Source organism: Mandrillus leucophaeus, unplaced genomic scaffold, assembly GCF_000951045.1.
Source record: "Mandrillus leucophaeus isolate KB7577 unplaced genomic scaffold, Mleu.le_1.0 Scaffold988, whole genome shotgun sequence".
In the NCBI taxonomy this organism is placed as follows: domain Eukaryota; kingdom Metazoa; phylum Chordata; class Mammalia; order Primates; family Cercopithecidae; genus Mandrillus; species Mandrillus leucophaeus.
This window is the reverse complement of record NW_012110785.1, coordinates 160314-174092: the sequence shown is the minus strand read 5'-3', so window position 1 is coordinate 174092 and position 13779 is coordinate 160314. Positions and strand designations below refer to the sequence as shown.

The 13779-nt window shown below is 42.5% G+C and overlaps 1 protein-coding gene across 1 annotated transcript in view; it reads left to right on the top strand.

Annotated features, from left to right (window-relative positions):
* POLR1A (polymerase (RNA) I polypeptide A, 194kDa) overlaps nt 1-13779 on the top strand; it is an 88539-nt gene that overhangs the window by 8174 nt on the left and 66586 nt on the right. Inside the window, exons 4-6 of the mRNA XM_011971117.1 lie at nt 7974-8081; nt 9031-9116; nt 9237-9340. Coding sequence (XP_011826507.1) covers nt 7974-8081; nt 9031-9116; nt 9237-9340 — 298 coding nt within the window. The remainder of the gene's footprint in view (nt 1-7973; nt 8082-9030; nt 9117-9236; nt 9341-13779) is intronic.

The window sequence follows — 13779 nt, the reverse complement described above, 5'->3', positions numbered from 1 at the left end:
CGCCTGCCACCTCGCCCGGCTAGTTTTTTGTATTTTTTTAGTAGAGACGGGGTTTCACCGTGTTAGCCAGGATGGTCTCGATCTCCTGACCTCGTGATCCTCCCGTCTCGGCCTCCCAAAGTGCTGGGATTACAGGCTTGAGCCACCGTGCCCGGCCGGTCTTTTTTTCTATTAACACATAATATTTATACATATTTTATGGGGTACATAATGATGGTGTGATACAGACAATGTATAGTGATCAGATCAGGATAATTAGCATATCTATCACCTCAAACATTTATCATTTCTTTGTGTTGCGAACATGCAATATTCTCCTTCTAGCTGTTTGAAACTATGTTATTGTTAGCTATGGTCATCCTATAATGGGATAGAACACTAGAATTTATTCCTCTTGTCTAATTGTAATTTTATCTCCTTTAACAAATCTCTTCCTGTTCCCCTCTTTTCTGTACCCTTCTCAGCTTCTAGTATTCTCTATTCTACTTTTACTTCTATGAGATCAACTATTTTTGGCTTCCACATATGAGTAAGAACATGTAGTGTTTAACTTTCTGTTCCTGGCTTATTTCACATGATGTCATCCAGTTCCATGTATGTTGTTGCAAATGACAGGATTTCACGCTTTATTATGGCTAAATAGTATTCCATTGTGTATATATTACCACATTTGCTTTATCCCTTTATCTATTATTGGACATATAGGTTGGTTCCATATCTTGGCTATTGTGAATAGTGCTGCCTCTTTGATATTTAATTTCTTTTCTTTTGGATAATTGCCCAATAGTGGGATGCTGGATCATATGGTAGTTCTATTTGTAGTTTATTGAGGAACCCGCATATGTTTCCTGTAGTGGCTATACTAGTTTACATTCTCACCAACAGTGTATAGGAGTTCCCTTTTCTCCACATCCTCACCAGCATTTGTTATTTTTTTGTCTTTTGGGGTAGCCATCCTAACTGGGATGAGATGAAACCTTATTGTGGTTTTGATTTGTGTTTTCCCAGTGACTAGTGACATTGAACATTTTTTCATATATTTGTTAGCCATTTGTGTGTGTTTTGAGAAGTGTTTGTTGAGATGATTTGCCCATTTTTTAATTGAATTGTTTGGGATTTTTTGCTGTTGAGATGTTTGAGTTCCTTATATATTCTGAATATTAAGCCTCTGCCCCTAAGATGAATAGTTTGCAAATATTTTCTCCTATTCCGTAGCTTGTCTTTTTATTGACTGACTACTTTGCTGTGCGGAAGCTTTTTAGTTTGATATAATCCCATTTGTTTATTTTGGCTTTTGTTGCCTGTGCTTCGAGGTCTGATTCATAAAATATTTTTCCAGACCTTATATTTAGGTCATTGATCAATTTTGAGTTGATTTTTATAGAGGGGAGGGGTGGAGATCTAGTTTCATTCTTCTGCATATGGATATCCAATTTTCCCAGCATCATTTATTAAAGGCACTGTCCTTTTCCCCAATGTATATTCTTGGCACTTTTTGCAAAAATCAGTTGGCTGTAGATATGTAGATTAATTTTTGGGTTCTCTGTTTTCATTGGCCTATGTTTCTGTTTTCATGCCAGTACCCTACTGTTTTGGTTACTACAGCTTTGTAGTATATTTTGAATTCTGGTAGTGTGATGCCTCTAGCTTTGTTCTTTTTGCTCAAGATTGCTTTGGCTGTTCAGGGTCTTTTGTGGTTCCATACAAATGTTACAATTTTTTGTTTTTCTGTTTCTGCAAAGAATGTCATTGGTATTTTGATAGGGATTGCACTGAATCTACAAATTGCTTTGGGTAGTGTAGTAATTTTAACAGTATTAATTATTCTAATCTATAAGTACGGGATGTTTTTCCATTTGTACCGTCTCCAGTTTCCTTCGTCACTGTTTTGCAGTTTTCCAAAAGAGTCTTTCACATCCTTGGTTAAATTTATTCCTAGGTATTTTTTTGGTAGCTATTATAAATGGGATTGCCTTCTTAATTTCTTTTTCAGCTAATTCATTGTTTGTGTATAGAAATGCTACTGATTTTTTTTTAATCCTGCAACTTGACTGAATTTGTTTATGAGTTCTAAGAGGTTTTTGGTAGAGTCTAGGTTTTTCTATACATAAGATTATGTTATCTGTAAACAGAGACATTTTTACATCCTTCTTTTCAGTTTGGATGCCTTTTCTTTCTCTTGCCTAATTTCTCTGACTGGTTACTTTCGGATAAGGTGGGGTTGACCAGATCTCTATTGTAAAGAGATATTTTTTTCATAGTTGATATTTACATCAGAATTTCTGGTGCTAGTAAAAATACCTTATTTGAATTTTCATTTTGTTTGTTGACATATAAAAATGTTATTGATTATATATGAAGCAACCTGGCAAAATTGTCTCATCAACTGTGACAGTTTGTCTGTAGATATTTTTAGATTTTCAATACAATCATATCTGCAAATACTGGCTTTTTTGTTCCTTTCCAATCCTTATATGTTTTCTTTTGGTGACTAGGATCTACATTACTGTGTTGAAGTGGTAGTTGGTATCTTTGTCTTATTTCTTGTCACAAAGAAAAGTTGTTCCCCTTTCCCCTTCTCCTCCCTCTTCTTGGATACTTCAGTGCTGAAGACATAAGGTGGGCGGAGCAAGCTGGGATTCCACAAAGAGACCCAGCCTAATACATGGTGTCTGAGCCCCAGGAGAGTGAGCAAAGCTTCGTGGGAAAGGTGTCCCTGCACAGGGGGGACTCAGCCAGAGCAGAGTGAGAGGGGATCCCTGCACGTGTGGGCAGCCCTGTGTGGAATACCAGAGCTTGAGTAGGGTAAGGAGGATGTTCCTTTGGAGATAAAGACACAGCTTAGAGTGTGAGAGCCCAAATCAGGTGAGAGGGTACCCATGTGGGGTGGCCCAGCGTGGGGTGTGTGAGCCCAAATATGATAAGGAGGGGGTCCACAAGGAGGGTGGACTCATGTGGAACTTGAGCTCAAATTGGGTGAGGGCTCCATACAGAGGAGGGGATGATGGCGGCAGTGGTGGGAGAGTGGTTACATATAGGGAGAGAGAGACGTTGATGAATAAGTTCTTAATTGATTGAATATGTACTTAAGGATAATGGGGGCCAGGTTTTAACTATCGGAAAAGAGAGTTACAAATATATGAAAGAGAGAAGACAGAATTAATCCTGTATTGTTAAAATGGAATTAAAAGTTCTGGTGTAAAGTGTGTGTGTACACATGTATTTTCCCCTGGCCCTGTCCTTGGAAGGGCTCGGGGGAGTGATAGTAATGGGCACACCTAGCACCCCCTTCTTGTTTTCTAAATACCATTCTCCACTAAAAAAGCTTCTTGGAGAAATAGCTGATCTAGAGCTGGGACAGCGAAAGTACAAGACCAGTCTGGAATATCACATGCCAGAAAGGAAGTATGTGCCCAAAGAACAATGGGACATGTCCAAAGAACACAGAAGACTGTGTGAAGGGCCCACTCTGGCCAAATCTAGGACAGTTCGAGCATATAATAAACGATGATACTGAATGATTATAACCCATCGAATGAAGTAGGAATCCATGAACCTACTTTTATGTTGATATAAATGAAAAAAATGAATTGAGTGACTGAAGGTTTAAGTAACAGGCTACTTACTCACAAAATACCCTCCCCCGTATACACACACATAGTCTTTATTAATTACAAAGGTCAGAGGGAGGATAACTTTACAATGGAGAAGAAGCCTGGCAGTCACCCCCTTACTCGGGTGATCAAAGTGAAACATACCTGATGGTACTGATTGAAATCATGCACTCCCTTATAGGATGCAGTGAGAAGAACACAACATTGCTTCTGGATATTCCTGCCAAAGACGTTAAGCCAAATCTGATCATGACGAAACTTCAGACATGCCACAATTGAGGGATATTCTATAAAATTTGCCTTTAATCTTCAAAGCTGTTAATGACTGAAGTTAAACACTAAGGAACTATTCTAAACAAAAGAGACTAAAAAGTGTTTTAGTCTTTTAGTCTCTAGTCTTTTAGTCTCTAGTCTTTTAGTCCTTTGCTGTAAAGGACATTAGTATTATTATTTTGAGACAGAGTCTGGCCCTCTCATCCAGGCTAGAGTACAGTGGCACGATCTCGGCTCTCTGCAACCTCTGCCTCCAGGGTTCAAGCGATCTCCCATCTCAGCCTCATAAGTAGCTGGAACTACAGGCATGTACCACCACACCTGGCTAATTTTTGTATTTTTTTAGTCAAGACGAGTTTTGCCATATTGACCAGGCTGGTCTTGAACTCCTGACCTCAAGGGATCCACCTGGCTCGGCCTCTCAGAGTGCTGGGATTACAGGCATGAGCGATCACTCCCAGCCTATAAAGGGTATTATTAAAAGAGTTGGCAAAATTTGAATGGTGTTTGAGGATTAGAAGGTAATAATTTATCAGTGCTAATTTACCATTTTTTGATGATTGTATCATGGTCATATTTGTGAGTGTCCATGTTTATAGAAAATGTTCACCAAAGTATTTGGGGTTGATGGTATATCAGATCAGCAGTGTACTGTCAAATGGCTCAAGAAAGATAGATTTCTGGAAATACTTGCGGTTTTTCTATAAATTTGAGATTGTTTCAAAATATAAATAAATTATACCCTTAAAATAGGGAACCTATCAACATTTCACTATTAAGCATGGTGTTTACTGAGTTTTTAATCGGATTAAGGAAGCTCCTTTGTATTCCTATTTTGCTGTCGTGGCTAAATATTAAATTTTATCAAATACCTTTTCAATGTATACTGAAATTTTCAGATAATTTGGGTCCTTTTAAACCAGCTAACATGGTGAATGACTGCATTCCTTTCCTAATGTTAAACTAACCTGGGATTCCTGGGATAAACCCAAATTGTTTATGATATATTACCTTTTTAATATGTCGTTGGATTTGATTTCTTCATATTATACTTGAGATTTTTGCCTCTGTAATCATGAGTGAGATCGGTTTACATTTCCTTTCTCCTATTGTCTTTTTGGGTTTGGGTATCTAGATTATGTCAGCCTCATAAAATAAGTAAGATAATTCTTTTTTTTTTTCCGAGACAGAGTCTCACTGTTGCCCAAGCTGGAGTGCAGCCACGCAGTCGTAGCTCACTGCAGCCTCCGCCTGCCAGCATCAAGTGATTCTGGTGCCTCAGCTTCCCAAATAGCTGGGATTATAGGCGTATGCTACCATGCCCAGCTAATTTTTGTATTTTTAGTAGAGACAGGGTTTCACCACGTTGGCCAGGCTGGTCTTGATCTCCTGGCCTCAAGTGATCCACCTACCTTGGCCTCCCAAAGTGCTGGGATTACAGGCATGAGCCACTGTGCCCAGCCGAGGTAGATAATTCTCTCTCTCTTTAAAATGCCCTGGAGGAGATAGGAGACATAGTACGGCAGCAGGGCAGTGCCACACATTTCTCTTCAGCAGGTGTCCTCACAGGGACTAGTTGTCTTTGGCTCCCCACATGACTGACGACTACTCAGAAGCAAAGGAACGAGATCATTTCAGCGGCTAGGGGAGCCACCCTGGCCTAGAAGCCCCATCTCCCAGAAAGGAATCAATATTGTTTCTAACAGTTCCGTGGGCTGTGCCTCCAGGGACCCTAGGATATGCTCAACTAGGACCCAGCGAAGCTCAGAGCTGTGATCTTTCCAGTCCAGATATAGCCTAACCAATTGGGGTCATTTTTACCATCAGTAGTGTTGCCTAATAACACAACTGACATTTCTACTCTTATTTATTTATTTTTTGAGACGGAGTCTTGCTCTGTTGCCCAGGCTGGAGTGCAGTGGTGCAATCTTGGCTCACTGCAACCTCTGCCTCCCAGGCTCTAGCGATTCTCCTGCTTCAGCCTCCTTGAGTAGCTGGGACTACAGGGAAGTGCCATCATGCTCAGCTAATTTTTTGTATTTTTAGTAGAGATGGGGTTTCACCATGTTGGCCAGGCTGGTCTTGAACTCCTTGAACTCCTCAGGTGATCTGCCTATCTTGGCCTCCCAAAGTGCTGGGATTACAGGCGTGAGCCACCGTACCTGGCCTGTTTCTACTTTTATTATGTTTCCGAGGGAACAGAGCTAAAAAGTTAACTCATGGTCACATTTGTCCAAAAAAGAGATTGAGAAAGAGAAAGAAAGGATTTTCTTAAACCAGTGCTTACAGTAAGTTATGTTTCGAGGAATTCCCTCATTTCATTTAAAGTTTCAGATTTATTGGCATAAAATTATTCATGGTGCCTACTATTATACCTTAATCTTTTTTTTGGTAAAATATACACAAAAATGCATTAATTGTATGTACAGTCCAATACAAAGTAACCATCACCCTTACAGTCTAGTTCAATGTCAGCATATTGTTTATGTCCCCAAAAACCCTCCCTCCTTTCCCTGTCCCCTTGTGTATTTATTTTTGACAGTTTGTCTGTCATTGTCCTTTAAAAATTCTTTGTTGGGGCTGGACACAGTGGTTAATGCCTGTAATCCTAGCACTTTGGGAGGCTGAGGTGGGAGGATTGCTCAAGCCCAGGAGTTAAAGAGCAGCCTGGGCAACATAACAAGATGCTACCTTTAGTTTTCTAATAATTATAAAAAATAAATGTAAAAATAAAAATTATTTATGGGAATAATTTGAGGGCTAGGATGATGCTGCCTTCTCCAGAGAAGATTCTCATTGCTTCTGCTGTGTGCATGGCACCACTGCCAGCTTGGGACTGTCATTATCCAGGTTCAACGCTTCAAGCTCCCTGGATGGCCCGAGTGATTGTACAAGGGCTGGTAGTTCCTGAGGGTACAGCCCTTTGTGTTCCAGCTTACTGTGTTTATGTGTCGGGGGGGTGAAGAACGATGGCTTCCTGTTAGATTTCTAACCTTATACTAAAAAAGCTTTAGGTTTTTAAATTTGTTCTTTTTAAAGGCAGTATCTCACTGTGTTGCTTAGGCAAGCACTGGAGTGCAACGGCAATTCACAGGTACAATCATAGCGCACTGCAACCTCAAACACCTGGGCTCAAGCGAGCCCCTATCTCAGCATCTGGAGTAGCTAGGACTGCAGAGGCACCACTGTACCCGGCTTAGGTTAAGACTTTCATTTCTGTTTCCTACATGATTTGAGGGTTTCTGAATAAAAAGTTCAAAATTGCTGCAATGGTAAATGCACTCAAGGCCAGGGCTCCTGGGGAGCATCATGGGCTTATTCCCTGGGGCACATGAGTACACCAAGTGATGTCCTGCCTCAGCATAGCACCAAAGCCCCACATTGGGCCCCACAAAGTGCACATGGCTGCATGCTCTTTCATCTCGCTAGATTCTTTGTTCCCCTTTAGTCTGCTCTGGTTATTTATTCCTCACTGTCCTGTCAGCTCTTCAGAGCGTTAAGATTTTTAAAATATTTTAACCTATCTTGGTTCTTTGCAGTCTTAGGTTTGGTCTGGGGAATCTAGCCCACCATTATTGGAAGTAGGATGTTCTCATTGGATTTTTTTTTTTTTTTTTTTTTTTTTTGAGATGGTGTCTGGCTCTGTCACCTAGGCTAGAGTGCAGTGATACGATCTTGGCTCACTGCAACATCCCTCTCCCAGCGATCTTCCCACATCAGCCTACCAACTAGTTGGGACCACAAGTAGATGCCACCACATCTGGCTAACTTTTTATATTTTTGGTAGAGATGGAGTTTTACCATGTTGCCCAGGCTGGTCTCAAACTCCTGAGCTCTAGTGATCCACCTGCCTCTGCCTCCCAAAGTGCTGGGATTACAGGTGTGAGCCACCATGCCTGACCTCGTTTGATTTTTTTTAACAGCTATATGTTGTCTCACTCTTTTGAAAGTGCAACACAGTAGCCATGGTTTCTTTTTCTCCCTTCAAATGAATCTTTTCCACCCTTGGAGAGGCTGGTCCCAGCTGTGCTGCTCATCAGAGGTGTACATTACCGTGATAATGTGGTTTTCCTCTTTGTTTTCCAGTTTCTGGAAGAAAATGCTGATCCCTCTGCTTCTGAAATTCAGGAGGAATTAGAACAATACACAGCTGAAATTGTGCAGAACAACCTCCTGGGGTCCCAGGGCGCACATGTGAGTTAACACTGTCTTTCTCCCATGCTGTTTTTGGCATTATTTTATCACTTTCCCTTTGTGTTGTCCTTTGCGTATACTTCTGGCTTCCCACAGTAGACCAGGTTTGAATCTGAACTCTGTCTCTCATGAGACCTGCAACCTCACAAGTTGCACAACTGTGCCTGAGTGTCCACTACCTGATCTCTAATGCCTGCCTGCAGGACCAATGAGAGGATTAGGTGACTTAGTTGGTTTTGGTATGGCATCCAGCAAGCCAATTCTTAAAAAATGGCATCAGGTCTTTTTTCCCTTCTCCAACACTTGTCTCTAACCCACCGCTACCTTATTCTTCCCTCCATACACTGCCTAAGTATTAATTTGTTCAGTGAATGAATGGGTAGATAATTCACCTGTGATACTAGTCTTGAAATCCGCTTCACTTCCTGCTTGGGTTTCACACCAGAGATGCTGATTTAATTGGTCTGGGGTAGGGTCCAAATGGGGTTACAAAAGCTCCCAGATGGTTCCCATCTGCTGCCAGGTGCAGAGCCACTCATGGGGCTGGACTGTGGATGTGCCTTCTGCAGAACCCTGAGGTCCTTCTGAGGCAGACCAGCTGCATCCAGAGGGCTTCCTTTTACAAGTGAAAGTAACTAGCACTTAGTGAGTACTGGCTGTATTTCAAGCCCCCACTGCATTCGTGATTATTTATCTTAGTAAGAGCTTGCTGCGGTGGTTACTATTCTTATTCCCATATTATAATTGAGGAAACTGAAGGTTTAAAGAGGTCGCTCAGTAATTGTCAGAGCTCAACTATATTAGGGTTCTATGGAAGATTTTGTTTAAGAAAGTGATGGTGGGAGTGTTTCCTCTGGTTAAAAATAAAAGGTGAAAACAATAAAGTAAATATATTGGATTCTCTTCAAAATGGCACTCCAAGGTTCTCTGACTTTTTTTAAAAAAACAGGTAAAGAATGTGTGTGAGAGCAAGAGCAAGCTCACTGCTGTCTTCTGGAAGGCACATATGAATGCTAAGCGCTGTCCCCACTGCAAGTAAGTATCAGGGCCCTTTCCCCAGGTGAGACGTCTCTGGGTCTGGGCAGTCACTCATGGCTATTATTAAATATCTTACGGGTTTTTTATCTCCTCAATCACAACTGTCCTCCTGCGCAGGACTGGACGATCTGTTGTCCGAAAGGAACACAACAGCAAGTTGACGATCACATTTCCAGCCATGGTGCACAGGACAGCTGGCCAGAAGGACTCCGAGCCCCTGGGTGAGCAGACTGGGTCTGGAGAGGAGCTCCATGTGAGGCCAGCAGATGTGTCCTAAACCCTGGGAATACCTGGTTCTCCTCACCACGTGTTTCTCCGCCACGTCTGGGAGGGGCCGGCAGAGGCACAGTGTGCAGGCCTCTCAGGCCTAAGGGGACCCCAGCGAGCGCCCAGCTCAGGCCTCTCACATGGGAGAGCTGATGGCAGGGGCTACTTTATGAGGCAGTGCCCCACAAGCGCCTCTTGCCTTAACTGGTCGTTTTTCTGAAAGGTTTTTCAGGAAGAAATTAAGAAATTTACCTGGCAAATATTTTGAAATATTTTACTGTAAAACAAGTGTGGATCTATTTTGGAATAAAATGTAGGCGAATAATTTTTAAGAAAAACTACAAGAATTCAGCAAAACGTTAGTGCCTCCTGCCAGCCTGCTCCTGTCTGTCCACCCACATCCCCCCTGGGTAGAGTTCTTTCCTCAGCTCTGTCCCACCCAAGCTCTGCTTCGGACAAATTTTGAGATAACTTAATACTCCCACTTTTTAATTTTTATAGTAGTAGGCTTATTTAAGAATGTTTTTTGGTTTTTATTCTGAAGTGGTCAGAAGATTAAATAGAGTATTCCAAGAGAAGCACTGAGAGCAGTACCTGCTGTGTAATATGTGCTATGTAGATATTAACTGTTCATTTTTTATTAAGTCATCAGCTTGCCAGGATAGAAAATGCATAACCTGGCCGGGCACAGTGACTCACACCTGTAATCCCAGTACTTCGGGAGGCTGAGGCAGGCAGATCACTTGAGGTCTGGAGTTCAAGACCAGCCTGGCCAACGTGGTAAAACCCCATCTCTACTAAAAATACAAAAATTAGCCAGACGTGGTGGCAGGCACCTGTAATCCCAGCTACTCAGGAGACTGGGACAGGAGAATCACTTGAACCCCAGGAGGCGCCGTCTTCAGTGAGCTGAGATCGTGCCACCGCACTCCAGCTTGGGTGACAGAGCAAGACTCAATCTCAAAAAAAGAAAGAAAGAAAAAGCACAACCTACAATTGTCACTTGGCTCTGCCACTTTTTCTGAGTGGCTAATAGAAGGCTATTTTGAGGAGCTTCCATTTCCAACTCTATATAATGGCATTCATAAAGCCTCTTGCCTAGAATTGAAGAAATTACATGCGTGGAAGTCCATAGCAGATACTGTTACTAAACCTTTCACCAGGGCTTGAGAATATGGAATAAACATGGAAATAAGATCCCCTCCTGAAGATGCATGATGTATCTTTTACATTGAACACTCTGGCATGACCTGGAGTAAATGAAAAACCTGTTTATCATTATTTTTTAAGTGTCATATTTTAGGATAATTTTTCGACTTAATAGAACAGTAGTGAACATAGTACAGAGAATTCCTTTATACTCTTTACTTAATTTGCCCTAATGTAACATAGTAGATTACCGTGGTGCATTTGTCAAAACTGAGTTTAACATTGGTGCAACACTACTGGCTAAACTATAGACTTTTAAAATTTTGCTGGTTTTCCAGTAATTTCCTTTTTATGCTCCTGGATCCAACCCAGGATACCACATTGCATTTAGAAAGCCTTTTTACTTTTGTTTCATGGTTGGCAGTTAATACCATAAGAGTGGATTTTCCTACACTTAACCATTAAATAGCCCTCAAAACAATTTTCTTGTAATACCAGTTGGGAATTGCTTCTGTAGCCCTTAGGATGCCTTATAAAATGTTCATAGATTGAGAACAAAGATGGTCAGAATTCTAGAAGATAGTTTTTGTGGGGCAAATGTCCAGCAGGTAAGTAGCCTTTCAATGCCTTCCGCAAACCCATTCTTCTAAAGTCATCTTCCATTGCAGCCATGCGAATATGATGGTGCAACCACAAGTCTGTGCATTAGAAACAAGTAGACCATAGTCTTCTACAGCTCCAGGCTTGGGTATTCAGTATTTAGCACACATTTATTTGTTGGGCACTCAGCGTTATGCCAAGGACCATGTTTGTGATGAGCACGATGCCAAGATACAGACCAGACCATGTGGTCTCTGCCTCTGAAGGGGCTGCAAGCGACATAGGTCAGTAACCCTGGGGAGCAGGTGATGTGGAGGAAGGCGAGAACCCTCAGCGTGGGTCTGACCATCTTCCTGGTATCAGAGGGACTCAAAAAGTGAGGGCTGGGCTGGGTGTGGTGGCTCACACCTGTAATCCTAGCACTTCGGGAGGCCAAGGCAGGCGGATCATCTGAGATCAGGAGTTCAAGACTAACCTGACCAACATGGTGAAACCCTGTCTCTACTTAAAAAAAAAAAAAAAAAAAGAAGCCGAGCATGATGGCACACGCCTGTAATCCCAGCTACTCGGGAGGCTGAGACGGGAGAATCGCTTGAACTCGGGAGGCGGAGGTTGCAGTGAGCCGCGATTGCACCATTGCACTCCAGCCTGGGCCACAAGAGCAGAGCCCCGTCTCAAAAAAAGAAAAAAAAGTGAGGGCTGTGCCTGAGTAGTCCCCACGGACTGGTGATCCCACAAGGAGCGCTGTCAGCTTGTGAAATGCTGCACGTGCTGCTCCTGTGCGCTCCCTGTGCCCCCTGAGCCCCACAAGGTACATTAACATTTAAAATAAGAATTCGTATAGGCAAGACACTTCCACCCATTGTAATCCCAGGTTATTTGACCTCCTTATCCCTTTTTCCTGTGGCACCTCTCACAGCTGAAAGAAACACACATTCAAGATGCTCTGAAATCCCAGCTAGGCAGAAGTCATTGTTGCAAGCTGCAGAAGTTCTTGTTAGGAGAGGATGCAGCTCGTGTGAGGAGATGGGCTTCCACAGCTCTCCTCTGACTCTAAGATCCTGTGATTGAAGAACAGCCTCTGCCTTCACGGTGACTAAACTGCAGTGGGGACATTGCTGGGACAGGAGCTGAGGAGATTTGACTGATCTTCTTCAGCATTTCTGATATATTTAGTAGAAGAGAAAGTTCAGACATTCATTTTCAGAAATGCCCACAAAGTGCAGGTTAATGGAGTCTGTTTTCTCCCCCTGAACATATGTAGCTTTCTAATGCTGTGGTTGTCCCTGAATGCCATTCTTCATTGCATACGCATGCTTCCTTCATCTGCATTAACTCATTGAAATATTCTGCTTTTATCGACATCAAAACTTTAAACATGCAGACTCCTTGACTTAGCAATTCTGCTTCGATGACTTTATCCTAAGGAATTAGAATACTCACAGTGTTGTTTGAATGGTTGAAAACTGGACATGGGCTGGGCGTGGTGGCTCACGTCTGTAATCCCAGCACTTTGGGAGGCTGAGGCGGGCAGATCACGAGGTCAGGAGATCAAGACCATCCTGGCCAACACGGTGAAACCCCATCTCTATTAAAAAATACAAAAAAATTAGCCGGGCGTGCTGGCGGCACCTGTAGTCCCAGCTACTCAGGAGACTGAGGCAGGAGAATGGCGTGAACCTGGGAGGCAAGCTTGCAGTGATCGGAGATCGTGCCACTGCACTCCAGCCTGGGTGACAGAATGAGACACCATCTCAGAAAAACAAAAAAACAAAACAAAAAAAAACTGGACATAACTTAAATACCTATTAACAGAGACTAGTTAAATTATGGTGCTTTTGTTAATTGTTCTCCAAGTTAGGGATTTCTCTAAAAACCTATGATGACATATCCTCTGCAGATTTTAAAGAAACTAGCTGGAGAATTGGAGGTGGAATGAAGCTAGTTTTTAAAAATGGAGGAGGCTGGGTGCGGTAACTCATGCCTGTAATCCCAGCACTTTGGGAGGCCGAGGCGGGTGGATCATGGGGTCATTAGTTCGAGACCAGCCTGGCCAACCAGGCAAAACCCTGTCTCTACTAAAAATACATAAATTAGCAGGGCGTGGTGGCGTGTGCCTGTGATCCCAGCTACTTGAGAGGCTGAGGTGGGAGAATCACATGAACCTGGGAAGGCAGAGGTTGCAGTGAGCCAAGATCCTGCCACTGCACTCCAGCCTGGGTGACAAGAGCAAGACTCCGTCTCGAAGAAAAAAAAAAAAAATGGAGGAAAAGGCAAGAGTGGTGTTTTTAAGTGTGGACTATCTTAGGCTATTTTAAACATCTATATTTGAGCCGTATACTCTTAATTTAGAATTTGCTGTGAGCTAGACACCCTGTCAAGTGTTGGGAACACAGAGAAGGCATAGTGCCTGTCCTGATACGTGTATAAAAAGGGAAAATTGAGCAATGCTTAGTTTCAGTGGATGTATCCAGAAAAGGTGTTTTGGGTTTTTGTTTTGTTCTGTTTTGTTTTAAGACAGGGTCTTACTCTGTCACCCAGGCTGGAGTGCAGTGACACGATCTCGGCTCCCTACAACCTCTGCTTCTTAGGTTCAAGCGATTCTCCTGTCTCAGCCTCCCAAGTAGCTGGGATTACAGGTGTG